The 20,725-nt window shown below is 38.3% G+C and overlaps 1 protein-coding gene across 1 annotated transcript in view; it reads left to right on the top strand.

Annotated features, from left to right (window-relative positions):
• Positions 1–20,725, top strand: part of XRCC4 (X-ray repair cross complementing 4) — a 167,572-nt gene that overhangs the window by 48,370 nt on the left and 98,477 nt on the right. The window contains exons 3-5 of the mRNA XM_062620000.1: positions 8,536–8,702; positions 14,445–14,597; positions 15,225–15,328. Coding sequence (XP_062475984.1) covers positions 8,536–8,702; positions 14,445–14,597; positions 15,225–15,328 — 424 coding nt within the window. The remainder of the gene's footprint in view (positions 1–8,535; positions 8,703–14,444; positions 14,598–15,224; positions 15,329–20,725) is intronic.

Below are 20,725 nucleotides of genomic sequence, written 5' to 3'. Positions count from 1 at the left end.
ATGGACATGCTGTGACCTCTCTATTGTATAGACATTGATAATAAGAATATATTCTAGTACCTGATGATGATCCAAATTTCCACTTTGTTTGCTGTACAGATGTAGGCTTCTTGCACTACAATTGTTAAGGGGGCCACAGTGCCATGAATGTATGGGTTTGAGGGTGTGAGGAACAGAGAAGCACTCTCCGAAGTATTTGAGAACCCCTGCCATACAAAATAGTGAAACCACATGGAATTCCATCAGTTGTGGAGCTAATATGATGGCAATTTATGTGGAAAGCTTCTGCAGCATGTAGTAAAAACCTGAGAAAAAATAGCAATCACTAATGTCAGCTGTTTTGCTCTGTAATAGTAGTAACACCTTCATCAAGAAGGAAGATACTTTTTCTTTCAGGATGAAGTAATGTTTCTGTCATAAATAATATTTCAGGGGGGAAAGGCAAGAGTGGAGAAAGGCAGGATTTTTATCTTAAACTTGATTTTTATAATTGGTGCTCATATTTTTATACTGATTGATGGAACCAGCAAGATTTCTTGGCTTAACACGGTACTTTTTAATTTTTCTTAGCTTTCTAGAGTTTGCTATTACAAAAGCAACTTCTGCTTTCACATTGTCATCACTGTATTGTGCAAGTCTAGTGTACTCGTTTTATTACCACACCCAGGGATGTCATGGTTACTGTTGAACAATTTCCCTGGAGATAATAGTGGCACAGCTTTAAAAAATCAAGACCACGTATTTGATTGACTTAAGAAATAAAAATGGTTTAATGCTTTCCAGATTCGAGCTTGTAACAGTACTTCTTTGTTTAAGTGTCAGCATTGCTCACTTGTAGGTCATATTCTTTTAACCCTGTGCATGAATTTTCATTAACATTTTCCTCTTCTAGATTCATAGATATTTGCATAGTGAATACTTATTTTTAACAAAGTATTTTGTCTGAGTTTAGAGTTTGTGCAGCAGCTGAAGTAGCTGATATTTAACTATCAGCAGTAGCTGATTCTGAAAATCATAGCCTGTCTTGCAAGAGTTCCAACTCTCAACTGAGTAAGTTGCTGTATCCTACAGTGCCTATTGTAATCCAAGCATGTAAGGGATGTCTTTTTTTTTTGAGTTAATGTAGCATTCAGTGTTGTCCTGTATAGTGTAGCTAATCTCTTCCTCTATGGTAAAGAATTTTCTCTCAGTACCACTCGTAAGCAAGGTCATCAGTAGGTGACTTCAGGATAGTTTAGCCCATAACTATTAACATCTTCTAGCGAGATTTTCTAGGTGTAAGTTTGTGCAAGTGTTGAAAAATAAGTCAGCAAGGCATTTGTTTTGGTTTAGCTCTTGAGATTAATAAGATCTTTTTTTGAGTATTGAAAACATATAGTTTCTTACTGTGGGGTTTTTATTAATAAAAAACACCCTGATTGCTCTTCCATCCTTTCTAATTCCCAAAGACCCAGTTGAACTGGCATTAATAGGCAGCATGGAAAGACCAAGTCCTAGTAAGACCAAGCTCTGTTGTAGAAATACTTCTCCCAGCATAGTTCTCTTCTAGCATAGGGAAGGGGTTGAGAGATGCTCAGGACACGGCAATGACAAAAGGATCTGTTGTTACATGAGTCTGCAGGGCCTTCCTGTTTCAACGCAGGGGTCACATCTGCTATTAGAAACTACACGTCTTTATAAAGACAGGGACAACACAGCTGCTCCATGCTGGTGGGCTCCTGTGGAATTTCCCCCTCCCCTCCACCTCAAATTCTTCATTAATATTTCCCTGGTGAAAGGACATTTGCTTAGACAATACGTTTCAGGAGTGAGCATCTGTCTGCAAGGATGCAGATGTTTCTATCCTGTGCTAACCCTGCCGATTGCTAATACACTTTGAAATACTGTGATTAGAAGCAGAGCACAAGGATCTCTGTGATATGTTCCAAAGGTGGAGGAAAAGTGGAAGATGAGTGAGGAGAGCTAGAGATGATTCTGTTACAGTCTGTAGGTTAGCCTGTACAACTAAAACTCTTATCAGTTCATACACTAGGAATAGTTTAATTTCAAAATCAGACCTAAGTGTCTGTAAGTGTACTCTTTGTAAAAATTGTTAAATCATTTTCAAAATAGAGAAGGGAAAATCAAAATATTATAGGTTAGGATTTAAGTATGTAATATAAATAGACAGAGTTTGGCTGAGAGACACACAGTATATAGCTGCTATAGCCTGCCAGGATAAGAAAAGACAAAATCTGTATGTCTAAATATGTTTTTTCTAGCTTGTGGGATTATGGAATCCCTTAAATATATTTTAGATTACAAATACTGTTAGAAAGGATTGTCAAAATGCTGAAGTTATGCAAAGAGAAATCATGGCCAGCAATGCAAATATAATGAGTTTCCAGCATAATTTTTTTTTCTTATAAACCAATAATGTCATAATGAAAAACTGTTATTGGAAAGTAGTTCACTGTTAGTATTTAGCTTCAGATTCTGCCTTGAAAGAGGGAGTGTGCAGGCACTGCTGTGTAAATAGCTTCTGCTGTCAGTGCATAACCTTTAATACTTACTGCCTTAGATACAACTCATTTCTAGTGTAATGTAGTAATGCAAAGATTATGTAGCAAATATATTTTTAATGCAAAATTCAAATGCACCATCTGTATAGAATAGAGTAATTTTCGTGTAGTCTTAGAATTTTCCATGAAAAAAAATGTGCTGGCTCATACTTTAATGCCTTTTTTTTTCCCCCTGTGTGAAGCAGCTTCCTATAAACGTCAGTAACTAGAAGGAAAAGTACTTGAGAAGCTTTTTGGTTTACTTCCAAAATATCTTCTGCCTTGTGATTAAAATCATTTCTTTCTTCATCTGTAGAAGACAGTGTGCAGGATGAGAGGTGATGGGAAAATGACAGCTTTGTCGTAAGCTTCTATTTCTTGGTTATATTTCTAAGCTTAAAATACCAGTCTAATGGCTATGTGCTGACTGTGATTTCTGCTTAAGGGGACACAGCTTTCTAAATGATTCTGTGTTCATCTTCATGTGTCTTTAAAAAACCAACAATTAAAAAAAATCCCATCAAACAATAAAGCAGATGTTGAAGGAGAGCAGTGTATCAGTCACAGTCAGTCTTTTGTCTGCTGGGACCTTTAGCAGATCGGCTCATTCTCTGTATGAATTAAGTGTTTAGTACTTCCCTTTTTTACATAATGTTTTCTTGAATGATCTGAAGGAGGAAGTAGAAAGCACATTAATTACATCTGCAGATGATATGCAGCTAGAGAGCTGTAGCAGCTGGAAGAAATATAAATTGATCTAGAGAGCAGGAATCTACAAAATGAGGCTTACCTTGGAAACACAGTCCAAATCATAGATGTGTTATATGTAAACTAACTTGTTGAGCATTCACACATGCAGTGTGAGCAAGATCTATTTATCTCAATAAACACCAGTTAGGTGTTTCTCATGGTATCCTGATCTTTAATAATTTCTACTGAATCTTCCTGGAATTGTTTCCAGTTTCACTGCTGTGGGTTTGGTGATGAAGGATAAATTTCTTGATTTATTTGCAAGCAAAAGTTAAGCACTATGTGGAAAAGCTAATGCATTCTTATTTATGATTCATCCCTCCCCCTCAGCCCCCAAAGAATATTCAGTTGTAGTAGAACCATAGAATCCCAGACTGGTTTGGGTTGGAAGGGATCTTAAAACTTATCCAGTTCTAGTCCCTGCCATGGGCAGGGACGCCTTCCACTAGACCAGGTTGTTCCAAGCCCCGTCCAACCTGGCACTGAACACTGCCAGGGATGGGGCAGCCACAGCTTCTCTGGGCAACCTGTGCCAGGGCCTCAGCACCCTCACAGGGAAGAACTTCTGCCGAAGAGCTCATCTCAGTCTCCCCTCTGTCAGGTTAAAGCCATTCCCCCTTGTCCTGTCTCTACAGGCCCTTGTCAAAAGCCCCTCTCCAGGTTTCTTGTAGCCCCTTCAGGCAGTGGGAGCTGCTCTAAGGTCTCCCCTTAAGGATCCTTCTCTTCTCCAGGCTGAACCAGCCCAGCTCTCTCAGCCCTCGCAGCATCTCTGTGGCGTCCTCTGGACTCGTTCAAGCAGGAGGTGATCAGAATTCTGTCTTAGTGCTGTAAATTACATCTGCCCCAAATTCTGAATCCTGGTATCTAAAATTGTGCCTTTTTGTGCATGTGTTCCTTTACCAGCTTTACTCGTCAATTTGGGATGCCACCAGGACTCCGAAGGAAAACTGTTCTGAGATTTCTTTTTCTTCATGTTGTTTTACAAATGGCTCGTGCTTTGCCATGATGCTTTGGAAGTGAAATGGACCTTGGCTGCCTTTATGGCTTATCAGTCTCTCACATTGGGCTCTCTACTGAGGAGGGGGAATACTAATCAGTTGTAATTTGCTCAGATAACAATGTTACTATTGTTAGTTCTAACACTTCTGTTTGTTAAACAGGCGGAGGAAAAGCTTGTTGTAATGAATAACTTCCTGTTGAAGAAACAGCCTAAGAAGGGTTTTTGGTACACTTTGCATAACATCTTGTGTGAGAGGCGAACCAGTTTTTGCATATCCAGTGTCACGTTAGTTTTTTGGCTTAAATTAGGGCTGTATCTAAATGTCCCATGTTTTTCTGCACTGAGGTGCTTGAGATGGCTGTAATGTAGCCCAGATAATTCTCTCCTACAAGTGTCCTAAATTAGATTAGGTGACGGGGTGGGGAAAAAGTACAGGATACTTATTTTGCAGAAGCTGTAGGGTTTCTTTTCATGTTTTGGTGTTTTGTTGGGTTTTATTTGTTGTTGTTGTTGGGTTTTTTCTTTTTTTTTTAATTTGGTTTTGGTTTTTTTTTAGTTTATGTGTAAACACCTGCCTAATAAATTTAAGCCTCCTGGCCATGGGCTTGCTTTGCTTACCTTTTGTGGGCCTCCTGAAAGTGGTCTGCAGATCACGGTGTATAAGACGCAGAAGTGAACACATTGCAGTTTAATGTAAGGAAGTGAATTAACAGTCAATTGCTTTGTATAGAGACTGAATTAGCTACTGTTACTGTGTCAGACTTGGAAATGAACACCTAAAAAGATAGCCAGCCAAATTCATTGTGTCCCTGTAACAGCATGGCAAATCTGTCCAGTGCTCCTCTCTGCTTGCTCACATACTGGCAACAGTTCATCAAGCTGGCATGTGTTTCTTGGTCTGCTCTCTGCAGCGTGACCTCTCCCCCTGTGTGTTAACGAGAATTCATAAATATAGGTAGAATGCACAAAGCATGGCTTCATCTCTTTCAGTGCATCAGCTTTTATTAAAAAGGAAGACATTGTTTTTTCTTACGGATTTTCAGAAATCCTTTTACAGCAGAGGTCTGTGCAGATGAGGATGTATTTTTTGCAGTTTCAAAACTCCATGTTGCACTGGCAGTATTGATTGATGTAATGTGTTTAAATAAAAGGCTTAACTGGCGTTTGTTTATCATAATAATTGCTTCTGAAATGTCTGCTGTGTAGTTGGCATGGTTTTGATTGTGTGTGGATCCAGGCTTTCAACTGAAATCTATTGTTACTCACTTTAACGCGGTTTAGAATTGCTCATATTTTATTCTTTTGTGCAGGGTAAACTGTAATTTGGACAATTCTTGTTTGTCCTGGTTAAATGTATTTGCCCATACCTTATATAAGTCGATAATATTAAAAGCATAAGACAAAAAGGTGTACTCTTCTTGCTATTTCTTCCACAGTGTAAGTTGAAGATTGTGTTGCTGTTTATCTGTGCTACTGTGCTTCTCTATCTCTGTGGCTACTATTCAAGTGTGGCATGAATTCTTTATCCGTATAGTATGGTGGTGGCTTGCAAGTGATGAAAAACAGTTTCCTTTACACAAATGTCCATCTTTGTTAATGCTGTCAGACAGCAAGTGTGATATCCAGGGAGTACATGTCACTCTGTGGGTTACTGATAATGTAATCTAATTTCCAAAAATAAATTAAATGAATCTTTTGATCTACAGACATCAGATGTGTGTAAGCTAAAGAAAGTCAACATGTTAGAGACAGTACATGTGAATTTGGAAGAACAATCAATGGCTAATTTTAAGATTAAACCTTTGAGTTTGCCTCATTTTCTGATTAATTAACATTGCTGAAGGTGCTGCTGATGATATATGTTGCTGCAGAAACTTCAACAGGTAAAATATTTGAGCTGAAGGGCTGTTATTTGTTTCAAACAGTGCCTTTAAAATATTCTGAGCAATTTTTATAAGGCCTTTTTCAGCAAACCCTATGTATAGTGCTAGTAAAGATCACTTTTTATGAAGTGTTAACAAATGCTACACTTTGTTTTCATGAATTTCTTTAATTTGGTTATATTCCATGCCGCCACAAGTAAATTTAACTAAATTGAGGAGAAAATGGAATGCAGTGGCATTTGTGATGTTAATAGGCGAGGTACCACGATACAGACTGAACTCTTCCCTAGCATTTACTACTATATATAAATATGTATTTTTTTTTTTTTAGGTGTTATTAATGTGTATTTAAGTTGAGAAGATGAGTAATAGTTCTGTTCTTAGGGAAGTGCCACAACAGTTATGTCAATCCTTTTCATAATACAAGATATGAGAGAGGACACCTTCATCTTACATGTACCCCTCAGCAGCTTGATGTTTTGGCAGGAATTTCCAATCAAAGCCAAGACAGTTTGATGCCTCCTTCCTGAAAGATATGCTTCTGCTGTAAGTTTGTCAAAGTCTGGATGGTGTCAGCAAACTCACTCTGCTTTTCTCTAGATCTGGTACCTCAGATATTTTTTTGTCAAACCAGACAAATGGTGGTGCTTCTAGGTATGAAGAGGCATCATAGAATCACAGAATCAACTAGGCTGAAAATGACCTTTAAAATCATCAAGTCCAGCCTTTACCTCAGCACAAGTCCACCACTAAATCATGTTGCTAAGGGCCTCTGATGGCTTCTGTAAGCTCTATTGCTGTGGAAATGTACCTGAAGATAGTTCAAATTCCACATCATCTACCCACTAGAGAGCACCAAAGTCAGGCCCTGCCATCCAGCTCCGGGACAACAAAACAAGGGGGATGTGGAGCTGTTGGAGCGAGTCCAGAGGAGGCCACAGAGATGCTACGAGGGCTGGAGCAGCTCTGCTCTGGAGACAGGCTGAGAGAGCTGGGCTGGTTCAGCCTGGAGAAGAGAAGGATCCTTAAGGGGAGACCTTAGAGCAGCTGCCAGTGCCTGAAGGGGCTACAAGAAACCTGGAGAGGGGTTTTGACAAAGGGCTGCAGGGACAGGACAAGGGGGAATGGCTTTAACCTGACAGAGGGGAGACTGAGATGAGCTCTCAGGCAGAGGTTCTTCCCTGTGAGGGTGCTGAGGCCCTGGTAGAGGTTGCCCGGAGAAGCTGTGGCTGCCCCGTCCCTGGCAGTGCTCAGGCTGGTTGGGGCTTGGAGCAACCTGGTCTAGTGGAAGGTGTCCCTGCCTGTGGCAGGGGGTTGGACCTGGATGAGCTTTAAGGTCCCTTCTAACCCAAACCAGTCTGGGATTTTATGATTCTGCTTTGCTTCTCTTAAGATAACACATACAACCCTTTTGAAGCAGCCTTAATGTCTTCCTTCACTTGCCTCAAGCTGTTATGTTGAAGATTTTTTATCTTGATCTAACTTTGCACAATTATGCTTTAGTTGATACTGTTTTGTATGTGTGGCTGAGCTATTTTTCCTCTAACACAATAGAAACATTCATTTTCTCTTGTTTCTGCTAGACGTGGTAGAACAAATTGTTCAGACCTCTTGAATATCCTATAAAACATCCCCATTTGAGAAAGAGATACAGCTGTTCATTATAGATCCTGTCCTTTAATCTCGTTGAATCATTGAGGCAACTTATTTAATTGAAGGACTCTTTTTATTATTAAGAACTTGCTGATCCCTGTAGGGGAAAATCTGTGGACTAATTTTCATCTTTCTGGCACATAGAAGCATTATAGAGAGGCATTTGAAGTTCTGCATTAAATAAAATATAGTTAATGTTCATTTGTTTTGTCAGTAATGTTTATGTTGTTGTGTTGCTGCTGTGGGTACCAGAATAGGGTAGATGACAAGAACATGTTATCAATACTGTTAGGTTTTCAGTTCCTGCCGTTCTGCATTACATCCAAAATGCCTTTTATATAAAACCTGTGATTGCACCTTTATACTACTGATCTCTGATCTGTACAAGAGCAGGTTATTGCTGTATCATGTTAAACTCGCTGCATGGCATCTCTTTTCCTGCACGTTAGAAAGTATATCAGTGCTTACACCCTGTGCCTATTGAATCACAGTTGACCATTAAGATGTATTAGTTATATAAATAATTGGTGTCTAGATTATTTCATGTATTTGACAGTTCTTCTTGTGTCAGTTTTATTATATTGCTTTGAACTGGAGGTCTGTAAAGGTATTTCTTTTGCTTGTTGAGTATGTGTTCAAGTTTATTGGAGTAAGGTTTTGTGATCTTTCTAGTACAGGTGAAGTAACTCATTATTCCCTTGTGTCCTAGTTCAGACTTGGATCTCTGAAGCTACAGAAAGTTTTGAGTCCAGCAGAGGTGGTTAAGGAGCTCATTGGCTGCTGTCTGGACTGCCTGGGAAGACTGCAGGCAAAAAATGAGCATCTGCAAAAGGAGAATGAAAGGCTTCTCAGCTGCTGGAGTGATGCAGAGAAGCGGTAAGTTTAAAAGTGCAGTCACAAGGGATCCTTGAGAAACCCACAAATACTTACATTGTCAGTGTGGACTTTGCTGATGAACACTTCTGAAGTCATACATAGAAAGGAGCACGCAAGTTTTTCTTCTTTGACAAGACTTTTGAGCCCATCTATCTACTGTCCATATAGTTGTCTATCTCCTTCCTATATCAAAGATACAACTGGTATTACAATTTGCAACTAAAGCTGGTTTTACCCTTATAAAATAGAAAAAAAGGTAATTACCCCTTTTCTGTAGAATCCTCTCCACTTTCTTCGTAAAGCCGCCTGTTTTCCATTATTTCTTGCAATACTTGGGACTAGCAGTTTAAAATATTTACATTTTTGAGTGGGAAATAAGTTGCCATTGCTTTAGTCTGTTTGCCTTGTCAAAGTAGCCAGAATTGTAAAGCCAGTGTGTTGTTATAGGAAAAAGTACCATTATTTTGTGAGAGACTTTTGTAATTGTCCTTGCATTTATGATCTGAATTGTCTGCCGCTGCACTCTGTAGTGAAGTAATTTTTGCTTATTTCATTTAGCATAAAACACTTAGCATATGCAAGTCAGAGATTTATCTCAGTTTTCAATAGCTTTATATGAAAAATTACATTTAGGAACATTGGTGAAAGAATGTAGCTAATTGGCATTAATTTACCTTGATAAAGAGAGCTAGCTTTTGGGAGGAGTTAGTTTTGTTTCCCTGTCATTAAAATGAGTTTCCCCTGACAAGCATAAGGCTTTCCTAAATGGTGTTTTACTGCTTAACAGTTTACTGAACAATAGTGTATTGTATAACCAGTATGCTATACTGCTTTACAGGCTAATGCGTAATAGGCATTAGTGCTTGTATCAGTTTCCATGGTGGTGTGGCATTTTCAAAGACATAAAAAAAAAATAAAAATCAATCAGAGTTGCCTGACAGCCTTTGCTCTCAGAAGCAGTGTATTCAGTCTGCTAAAGGTGGTGGTTTTCTTTAGCATCTTTGCTTTGAATATCTAAAAACATGATTTTTCAAAATAAATGCTGAAAGTTGTAAGTTCACCAAGCTTTGTCCATGTTTGCTAAATGAGGAATAGAAATAATTTTTATCCAGATATTGTTAGCTTTTTTGGTTTCATGGGGCTTTTTTTGTTGTTGTTGTTGCTTTGTTGTTTTTTTTGTTTAGTTATTTTTTTTTTAATTTTGTTTTTAAAAATTCTTTTTGCCTGCTGTCTTTGCTCTTTTGGCTCCAAACGCTGGACCTGGTGTTGTGAGTTTCTCAGAGCTGAACAAAAGCTTTGCCTGTCTTTGTTCAGTAGGCATGATTTCAGGCTTCATGTTTAGTATCACTCATGGTGTTGGATGATAAGACATCAGATATATAGTACGTGATGTGAAGAATTGTGTCCCCTCTTCACCCAGAGGGTAAGCACATCAGCTCCAGAGTTTCAGCCGCTACAGTTTACTTTGCTTAAAATCTCTTTCTTCAGGACCTTATTAGAATTAAGTGCAGACTTCCAAGGTCTGATTTAGTTCAGGTTGTGCATAGGACACTGGATGGAATAATTCAATCATAGAATCGTAGAATACTTAGGGTTGGAAAGGACCTTAAGATCATCTAGTTCCAACCCCCCCGCCTTGGGCAGAGACACCTCACACTAAACCATGTCACCCAAGGCTCTGTCCAACCCGGCCTTGAACACCGCCAGGGATGGAGCATTCACAGCTTCAATGGGCAACCCATTCCAGTGCCTCACCACCCTAACAGGAAAGAATTTCCTCCTTATATCCAGTCTAAACCTTCCCTGTTCAAGTTTGAACCCATTACCCTTTGTCCTATCACTACAGTCCCTAATGAAGAGTCTCTCTCCAGCATCCCTATAGGCCCCCTTCAGATACTGGAAGGCTGCTATGAGGTCTCCATGCAGCCTTCTCTTCCCCAGGCTGAACAGCCCCAACTTTCTCAGCCTGTCTTCATATGGGAGGTGCTCCAGCCCCCTGATCATCCTCGTGGCCTTCCTCTGGACTTGTTCCAACAGTTCCATGTCGTTTTTATTTTGAGGACACCAGAACTGCACACAATACTCCAAGTGAGGTCTCACCAGAGCAGAGTAGAGGGGCAGGATCACCTCCCTCGACCTGCTGGTCATGCTCCTTTTGATGCAGCCCAGGATACAGTTGGCTTTCTGGGCTGTGAGCACACACTGAAGCCGGCTCATGTTCATTTTCTCATTGACCAGCATCCCCAAGTCCTTCTCCACAATGCTGCTCTGAATCATCACATTTCAGTTTCCCTACTCTTAATTTTGTTGACCATCATGGGGGTTTTGTGAGATTTTTCCTGTAGCTCTCTGGGGTCTTTTGAGGTGCAAACCTGTCCTGCTTTCCATTCTGTCTGTAAAATGCCAAGCCCCATTCAGGAGGCTAAATCTGCCTAGTGCGAAGTCTGTAGCATGAATACCAGCCCTGATATGCTGCTGGCATTTGCCTCAAATGTACCTGAGATAATCTGCTCGGATTCAAATAGTTTGCTGCTGGCAACCCTGTGCCAGACACAGAAATGGGTTCTACTGCTTCCCCCTGCAATTCTAGTTTCTGTGAAGACGAAAGGCAAGAGCACGCCAAAAATCCCTGTGAAGATAAATCTCTTGTAACTCCCTTAATTTTTATCATCTTGCTTATTGTGATGACTTAAGTATAGGATTTTACCTGCTAAACTTTTCCCTGCCTCCATTGAATGACCCATACATAGCTGACATCAGCATGAGAGTTATTGACTAGCGAGGCTGTTCAGCACTTGATCTAAAGACATAAGATAAAAATTACCAAGGCACTATCTGGCAAGATGCACCATCCCTAGGAGTGTTCAAGGCCATGCTGGACGGGGCTTGGAGCAGCCTGGTCCAGCAGAAGGTGTTCCTGCCTGTGGCAGGGGGTTGGAACTGGATGATAGATAGATAAAGAGGTTATGGAAATTTTCAAAAGGATTATTCTGAAAATGCTGCCCATGGGTGCCTGGGACAAGTGTGTGTGTGCACACCTCTGGGATGGATGAGTTAAAATACCAGAGCAGAATAGGTATTGTTTTTATTTAATATAGGTAATTAAGTAATAATAATCTGTAGCAAAATAAGTCCTTGGCCAATAAGACACAAATTAATTTCTGATTTGGGTGTGGTATGTATTTTGTATCAAATATCTAAAATTAGCGTAGACAAGCCAAAATCAAAACAGCTACTAATTTATGTTGTGGCCAACTTAGTGACAGAATATTTAAACCACAAACAGCTTATAAAAATCCAGGCTACGTAGTTATGGTGCTTGAAATTGACTCTTCAGCATTAGCTCATCAAAATTCAATGCCATTGCCAGTGCTGGGGGAAGGGTGAATCCAAAGTATAATAGAACTTTGCCATAAGACCAGTAATTGTTTTAGAGGACTGAGGACAAGGATAAATAGCAGAGATGTTGAATTTTTTCTTTCCAGTATTGGATGTGGAAAATGTATAAATGCCTCAAGTTACACAGTTCAAGTTATCCTTTGTGAAGCAAATGTGATTGCTGTACGTTTAGGCAGGACTTAGAAACCTGGTAGTTACCTTATTTTCTAAATTACCTTATTTTCTCAAAAGCCATAACCATTACTGTTACTAGCTGCTTTCAGTAAGTAGTGCAAGCTTTCTGATAGCTATAAATTTGGGCACATCTAGCATGTTGAAAGCATTGCACTGAGGTAACAGATCTAAGAGTATAGAAATTGGAAGGCATGTGCAAATAAGACTTGCACCACTCTAACCATTAACTTCTGTTTATTTTTGTTGTACTTGAAATTTGTCTTTGAGATGAGCAGCTTCTTCATTTGGCCTGGGGAGATGGTTCTTTAGTGAGACAAATCACGTACAGGCACAAGCATGTGGCAAATTGCATTTAAGTTTGTATTTGTAACTAATGAGGTATTGGAATGAAACCCAGCCATTTTTGCTTTGTGGTAGTGAGATTCAGGTAATTCTACAGGATTTGGTACAGACAGGATTTTGCTACAGACAGATATCATTCCCCATTTTACACAAAATCCTTGTTTACCATTTTGATATATATAAACATACTTAGTTTCAAGCATATTTGGGCACTTCTAGAAACTGTATTAGGGTTTACGATTCTTTGAGGACTGTCTACTTATTCCCCACTAAACAGTTAACTATTGTAGGTGGAATGTCTCCTAGTATTTGATTAGTACATATTATCTTTCATTTATAAATTATTGAACTGATCTATATGGTAATGATGTTCTGCTATTTGCATTTAAATTAGATGAATTATTTATCAAGTGTATCCCTAAAGCATTACACAGTAGACTTAATACTTTGTGCAATTATTTTCTATTGTCTTTCTTCTTACATCATGGTTTTGATCTATGAACAAAACAATATTTTCTTTTAATTAATATTAATTAATATAGGAAGTCTGTTGAAATTTCTAACCTTATAAATTAATATTTTTAAAATCTGTTTTGTGTTTAGATTTAATAACAAAGGGAACATTCTGAAGTTTTTTTCACAGACTGGTGAAAAGAATGTTTTTCCTGTTACGACTGTTTGCTGTAATGCTGTAGTTACCATGATCAATATATTGATATTCTTCAAGATGTTTATTTGCTTGTTATGAACACAGGTGTTAAAATGTTTGTGGTTCAACCCAAGGACTAAAAAAGTTATGAAATACAAGATGTAAATATAGGATCTCAGTTGCAACCAGTCACTTCTTTTATTGTGCTTATGTTTGTTTATAATCCAGTGTTCCTTTACTTATGAGACTGCATACATCCATATTTTTTATTTTGTATTTCCATTATATTTTTTTTTATTGATACTGACAGACATGCACCTGCATGTTAACCCTTTAAAACCTGAAGAATATTATACTTTGAAGGTACTAAGGGCTTTTTAGTCATTTTTCTATATATTGTAAGTGTTGAGTCCTCTTCCAGGTAATTGTGATTGGTTCAGTGGGGGCTGCAAGATCTCAGCCCTGTATCTGTGCAATTCAAAATGAAGTTTGCAGCACTGTTATTAGCACTGAATTTGTCTGAATGCAAGTAAAGATTACAGTTTCCATCAAGTGTTGCTGCAGTGTCTGCTGAGCTTTGCCAGGAGCTGATTCCTGTGCCTTGCCAGCTCACCAGAACAACACACAGGTGGAAAGCAGCCAGGCAAAGATCTGTAGCACCCAAGTCTGCCTGGGGAGTCCTGGCAAAGAAAGAGTTCCAAATCTGTCATAGAATCACAGACTGATTTGGGTTAGAAGAGATCTTAAAGCTCATCCATTCCCACCCCCTGCAGTAGGCGAGGACACCTTTCCACTAGACCAGGTTGCTCCAAGCCCTGTTCACCCTGGCCTTGAGCACTGCCAGGGATAGGGCAGCCGCAGCTTCTCTGGGCAACCTGTGCCAGGGCCTCACCACCCTCACAGGGAAGAACTTCTGCCTAAGAGCTTACCTCAGTCTCCCCTCTGTCAGGTTAAAGCCATTCCCCCTTGTCCTGTGTGTGTCCTTGTGTGTGTCTTGCTAAAGTGTACCCACTTTGGTGAATTTAGCATTGAAAGTCAGACGCAAGATGTTGGACAAGTCCTGCATGGATTGGTATGGGGTTTCCTGTAATAGGAAAGCTGGTCTCATTACAGGATTTTCTTCTAGAAAACACAGAATTTTAAAAAGAAACAATGTAACAATTAATTTTATATTGTAGGCTAGAAAAATGTGTGGTGGCTAAAGAAGAACTAGAGGCAGATCTTTATAACCGTTTTATTTTGGTGCTGAATGAAAAGAAGGAAAAGATAAGAAACTTACAGAAGTTGTTGAATGAAGCTAAAGAATCTGCAGCAGCTGCCAAATATACAAGGTATTTCTTAATGTTCCCAAGTTACTTGGTATCATACCTAATGCATAATTTACTTTAGCTTAGTTTCCATTCCTTTGACTCTAGCAGTGACTGACTGCTCTTTCTGGCTAAGTGCTTAGTTATCCAAAACAGTAGTTGGTCATGAAAGCAGAGGATTCTTTATCACTGCAAATAGCAATATATTAATTTGGATGCTGTAGCCACAAACTAAATATTCAATTTCTCCTTGTTTCTGGTAGGATGCAAGTGATTTTACAATCAGAGCATGTCCCTGCCATTTCTGTAGGTGGCATCATTCTCCCTGAATATTTGGACTCCTGTTGTCCTTTGGGGAAAAAAATCCCAAACCTAAATTTAGAGACTTTTATGTACTTTTTATTTCAAAAATATCCAGAGAAGAGGAATCATTCTAATGCTACTACATGCCTTAATTTGTTTGCTGTTTTTATCTTGCTTTTTAACTTTTTAACAACTTTTATTGTCTGTCATTGTATATGAGTATTATAAGCTATTCAGTATGGGGACTCTATGTTGATGTATATCAGCTTACATTGCCTAATAATTATAAATTCTTCTCAAGAATAATAGACAAGATGTGCTTGGTTGTGTTTTTTTTTTTTTCCCTAGGGATACTACAGCTACTACTCAGATGGTTACAGGGGGAGAAAATGAATATGATGGCAGCACTGATGAGGAAAGTGAAAATTTAACACAGCCCTCATTACCACCAGGTAGGACAGAATGTACTGTCTTTCAGGAATATCACAGACAACCCAATCACTTTGTGCGAATAAGCCCTAATGAAGACAAAATACTACCTGACAAATTGACAAATTGCTCTGTGACAAGCTGACCTGCAAGTCCTAAAAATATCTCTTCTAGCATAGAGTATAATGTGCTGGCATTTTCAAATTTGAGAGAGGAAGACTAAAAGCATGTTGTACAAGTGAAGGCACTGTCATTTCTTCCAAAATGACAAATTACATACTTCGCAGAACTAATGACAGTCTTAACAGTATCTGAACCATCAAGAATTACATTTTGAATTCTAGGAATCATGATGTGTGTGCAGTGATTGCTAAAATGTACTTCCTGACAGTTTCAATGGTGCTTAAAAAGGGGAAAGAGAGGAGGTTTAACAGCTATAAAAATAGCTGTGTGCCGAAATGGAATAAAAATGTATTTAAAGCAAAATTAATTTTGTCAGTGAATTTTTGCCCTCATGAAGATGCTCATGAAACTTAATTTGACTGATTTTTCTGTGACTGGAGACTTGTAAAGTGTATGGGGTACAGCAGTTGCCCATTATACAGTACCAGATATTTAACTGTAAGTTGTAATTTTGTCAAACTAGTATGGCCATGCAGGACAAATGCTATCAAAGTTTTAAAATTGCGTTACTGTAGAGTTGTATATATATGCATATATATTAATTTCCCTTTAAGTCTACAAAGTTTGCTATGGGTTCTCTCACTGGAGCCTTTTATTTTCACCGTAGGTAAAGGTTATCAAGACAACTTGTCACAGCATTTTCCTGTGCATACTGGGGACCAGAAGTGTTCAACACCCTGATACCAGTGTCATTCAGCTTTCTGCTATAATAGTATTCAGTATTCAGATATAAAGTAGTCAGTGTCAGAAAACAGGGAAAGTGTCAGTCATGGAAAGAAATAATTTTATATTGGATTATGCTTTTTTGTTCAGAAATCTTTGTTTTCAAGTGTGTTTGGTCAGTTCAGATAGTCTGGGGAGAAATTCTTGACATTTAGTGAAAAGTCAGGGAAAAGCGGATAGTGTTCATTCCTTTGCTACATTCAGTGGGACTTAGCTAGGTCAGTGAGAGTTTTGAGGTAAGACATGTTTTCATTTTAAAATAAAAACAAATGCCCACTGCTCTTCCCAGGCAATCTGGACTGATGAATATTATAGAAGAAAAAATAGCAGCTGTATTTTTATTTGAGTTGTAAACAAAAATGTGCTTTCTGTTCCCTTTGAGGGATACAGAATTCCCTTTGAAGATTTTGATCATGAGTAGAGAGTTCTTTCAGCTGCAAAATTTGCAAGTAATGTGAAGACTATAAACTTAATCCTTTGGGTAACACACTCCAGTGTTTCAAGGTAAAGGCATTCTTCAACCTGCACAATGAGTATCACTTGGATCAGTTGATTGGGTCAGCTGTGTACACTCTTCGTGTGTACACAGCTTTGTCTTTGCATGAACAATAAGCACAGATAGGAGCTGAGTATCTTCAGTAGAATTTTCCCATGCATAAGGAGGTCTTAGGCAAACTGTGTCTTGATGAAGAAGATAGTAGCTCAGGGGTGAGTCGCCTGAGTGGATAATGCTCATGGCTACATCAAGCATTAGGGTTTGTGAAGCTTAAAACATAATGCAGATAATGTTTGTTTTTTTTTCCTGTTTATCTTAATTTTCCAGTCTCTTACTCCAACATTACAATTCTTTTCCTATTGGATTTAGGATGTCATTGTGGGTTGCACATGTCAATGAGAGTCAGAAGATCTTTGAGAATGTTCTAGTAGTTATTGGTGAAAGCCACAATCAAGAGAGATCATAATTAAGGAACTACTGTGAGGGAAAGTGAAAGCAAGTGCATATATGCATACATACACACATAAAAAGTGTGCATTTGTATATGTGCATGTCCAAAATTGAAAAAGCAGGAAGCTAATGCTGGTGGTCATAAATGCAAAGTAGGAACTGCAGGAGATGGCCAGAAACCTGTAAAATCTAGACACTTTGAATTCAGCCAGTTAGGATATGTTAAACTGCAGAGATTAAAAAGATGGCTGAGGATTTTTCTTAACCACCAATAATTGTTTGTCTTCAAGAATTTTTGGGACACTGAGGACATTCCAAGGGACTTAATAAAAACTGCTAATATTTAGAAAAAAAATACAAAAAATAAAAATAAAAATTACACATTCAGTTATGAGTGTATTAGTTGGTGTTGATTTGATGCAAGTATTGGAACAAGACTCCATTAAAGAAAAATACAAAGAAAAAGAGTAAAAATGGTTAATTACAATCTTTGTAAAGGTGCAGAAAGTAGAGGTTCAAAACTAGGTACTCATGTCTTCAGTGATGAGATTACCAGCTGGCCGGTGAAGGTAAAATTAGTGAAGTAATTGACTGATTTCCATAAGATACCATGCTGCACCACATTTTATCCGAGAAACTAGAACATGAAAATTAACATAAGACATGGCAAATATATTCTCAAATGAGGTAATATGTCTATCTTAAAATATAAATAGAAAGTTAACAGTCCTTGTATCTGTAAAGTGTGAAATTTGAGATAATTTATATAAACCAATTTGCATTTTGGGATACACCAGCTATAACAAATTGTAAGACAGTGCAATGCCATGATTTCCAGTCCTTTGACAGCTTTGACTTGAGAAAAACAAGAAAGTCTCAAGCTTTGCTTTGTCTAGCTCCTCCTGCCATATAAAGCTTGATGCTTCCAAGGATTGCTATCATCTTCTCTAGGTAGACCTATCTAACAAAGCCAAGAGCTACTTTGACATTTTCATTCTGCTCCATGCTGCATCCATTCTGGGCAGGTGGCACCGCTCTGCTTGGCCTTGTAGGAATCAGTTTAGGCTTAGCCACATTACTGTAAGTGGTCTGTGCCTGACTTCTTACCAGTTTGTGACTTCCCAGTGCTGCCTGCCTCACCTGATAGGGAACCACTGGTCTAGTGTAAAGCTACTTTGGAAATTAAAAAACATACAGACTGTTTTCTAAAGAAGAAATGATCGTAAAAAAAAAAAAAAAACACAAACAAAAACCAACCAAACAAACAAAAAAAACCCACTGAAAGAAAAAAAAACCACCAAAACCAAAAAATACATTAAAACATTAAGGGTGTGAAAATAAGCAAATTTACAAAGCTGTGGCAAAAGGGACTGTGTGATTCTTAAGTCAAGATATGATTTGGCTCCTTGATGCAGTGCTATGTCAAATTTGGACATACAGTTTTGAAGAAAAAATGTAAATGTTAGCAAGTTAGGGAGAATAATGTGATAACAGTGGAGGGATTAGCAAATGATTTAAATGAAATTATGAGAAGGATCTTAATCATTGCTTTCAGGGTCTAGAAAAAACTACGTTGCAAAATTATGTCAGTTTAGATGATGGTCTTTCTGTCATGCTGAGGTAGGTGTTTAAGGACCTTGAGTAACTGGAGCTTAACATTAGGCAAAGACAAAAGTGGGACAGGTTGGACGGGCCTTGGGGCAACCTGATCTAGTGGAAGGTGTCCCTGGAACTGGATCAGCTTTACGGTCCCTTCCAACTCAAATCATTCCATGATTCTATGATTACTCCTGACTGTTGGAAGTTTGGAGTGGGTTATGGTAGTTTGCATCATTGCCAGCATGGAAATCACAATGGCATGCTTTTAATAAAAAGACAAAAACTTGTTCATATAAGCATGAACTTAAAAGAGGTTCACAACTAATGTCATGTTGAGGGTTGCAGATGGCTGTTTCTATGACAGCTTTTCCTCTATAACATCATATGAACTCCCGAATGAGACCAATTCTTGTGTCTTCTACAAAAATGAATTTACTCAAATACTCAGCAAGGCTGAGTATTTAACTTCAGATAACTTTTGCACAGAAGTCATTTCCCTACAATGGCTGTTAAGCTGTAATCTAAAAGCTTACCTAAAAATTGACGGGTTTGGCACTGACAGTACCATTTGTAGATATGATTTATGGTTTGCTTTTTGACAGCAGTTTCTACTTCAGAGCTTAAAGCCAAAATCAAATGAAACATGGTAGGTTTTGTCTCTAGTCTACACACTGATGTAGTTAATACTTTGTATTGCAAGGGAACAAATTAAAATGGAATTAAGTATTTTAGTGTAGAGCACTCGGTAAAACAACTGATGTATAAGAAAAGTACAACATTTAGAAACAGTACAACTTTTATAAGCAATACTTTGTGTCTTTCTATACAACAGCTTTGCGCATCACGCCATAAGGATGTGGAAATTTATTTAGACTTACGAATGTACGATTTATAAAGGCACACAACTTCCTCTTTCACTGCAGTTTAAAATATTCCTAAGGAGCAGCTATATATATGATATGCCAGGTCATTGTAAATGCCTGTAATCTCTTGAGTTTCTGAAGGACAGGGAGGAAATCCTACTATTAAGCAGTTCATGAATGGGTTTCTTAGGAGCAGGGAGGAGGTTGCTTTTGGTTTGTTTTGTCATTTATTTTACTTCAGGGTTGGTATAATTCTGTCTAAGCCACCAAAACCAGATATAGTTGTTTCCTTCACTACTTGTACTTCAACAAAGTTCCAGGTACTTTTAAGGCAGCTCATACTTGAGACTGTTTCTGTGTTGTCTCGTTATTTCATTCCTCCTGCGTCTAGTTGCACCTGGTCTTGCACTTCAACTCTTTAATCAAATATCTGATATTTTCTTTAGCTTGACTGTTGTCTGTCATTTTTAGGATCCTCATTTTTGGTTGGGACCGCTAGGTCATGTGATAGTAGAACGATACACACAGAGATGAGAAGCACATGGAACAGGTTTGGAAAGATTACAGAAGAGATGTTGAGAGGTGTAATTTTTTTCATAGAATCGTAGAATAGTTAGGGTTGGAAAGGACCTTAAGATCATGTTCTCTCAACAAGCAGGACCTGCTTGTTGGGTTTGGTTGTTTTTTTAATTATTTTAAAAAGGCTGGAATTTGCCAGTCTGTATTTCTGTTAGCCCACAAGAGTGACTTGGAACTAAACATAATACCACCACATTGATGGAGTAAGTTTCTGTCATTTTAGAGTGTAGAAACCGTTATTCTGATTAAAGACAATCCAGAATGCAACACAACGGTTACTGCTTCCTCATTCTTCTGCTCAGTGATGAATTTTACTGTTATTATTTACTCTACCTATTTCTCCTGGGGGACGCAAAATGCCAGTAAGATTATCAAAGAAAATATGATTTGATGTCATAATTAGCAATCATGTCCTTGCCATACAAATGGAAACCTTTTATTAACTGAAAAATACATTGGTGGTCCATGAGTGAGGAAGCATTTAGGATAGGAGTAAGGATTGGATAAACATTCACCCTTTCTGGTGC

This window comes from Pezoporus occidentalis, unplaced genomic scaffold (assembly GCF_034315485.1).
Source record: "Pezoporus occidentalis ecotype Australia unplaced genomic scaffold, CSIRO_AGI_Poc_V1 ctg218, whole genome shotgun sequence".
Taxonomy (NCBI): domain Eukaryota; kingdom Metazoa; phylum Chordata; class Aves; order Psittaciformes; family Psittacidae; genus Pezoporus; species Pezoporus occidentalis.
This window is presented reverse-complemented; position numbering and strand designations above follow the sequence as displayed.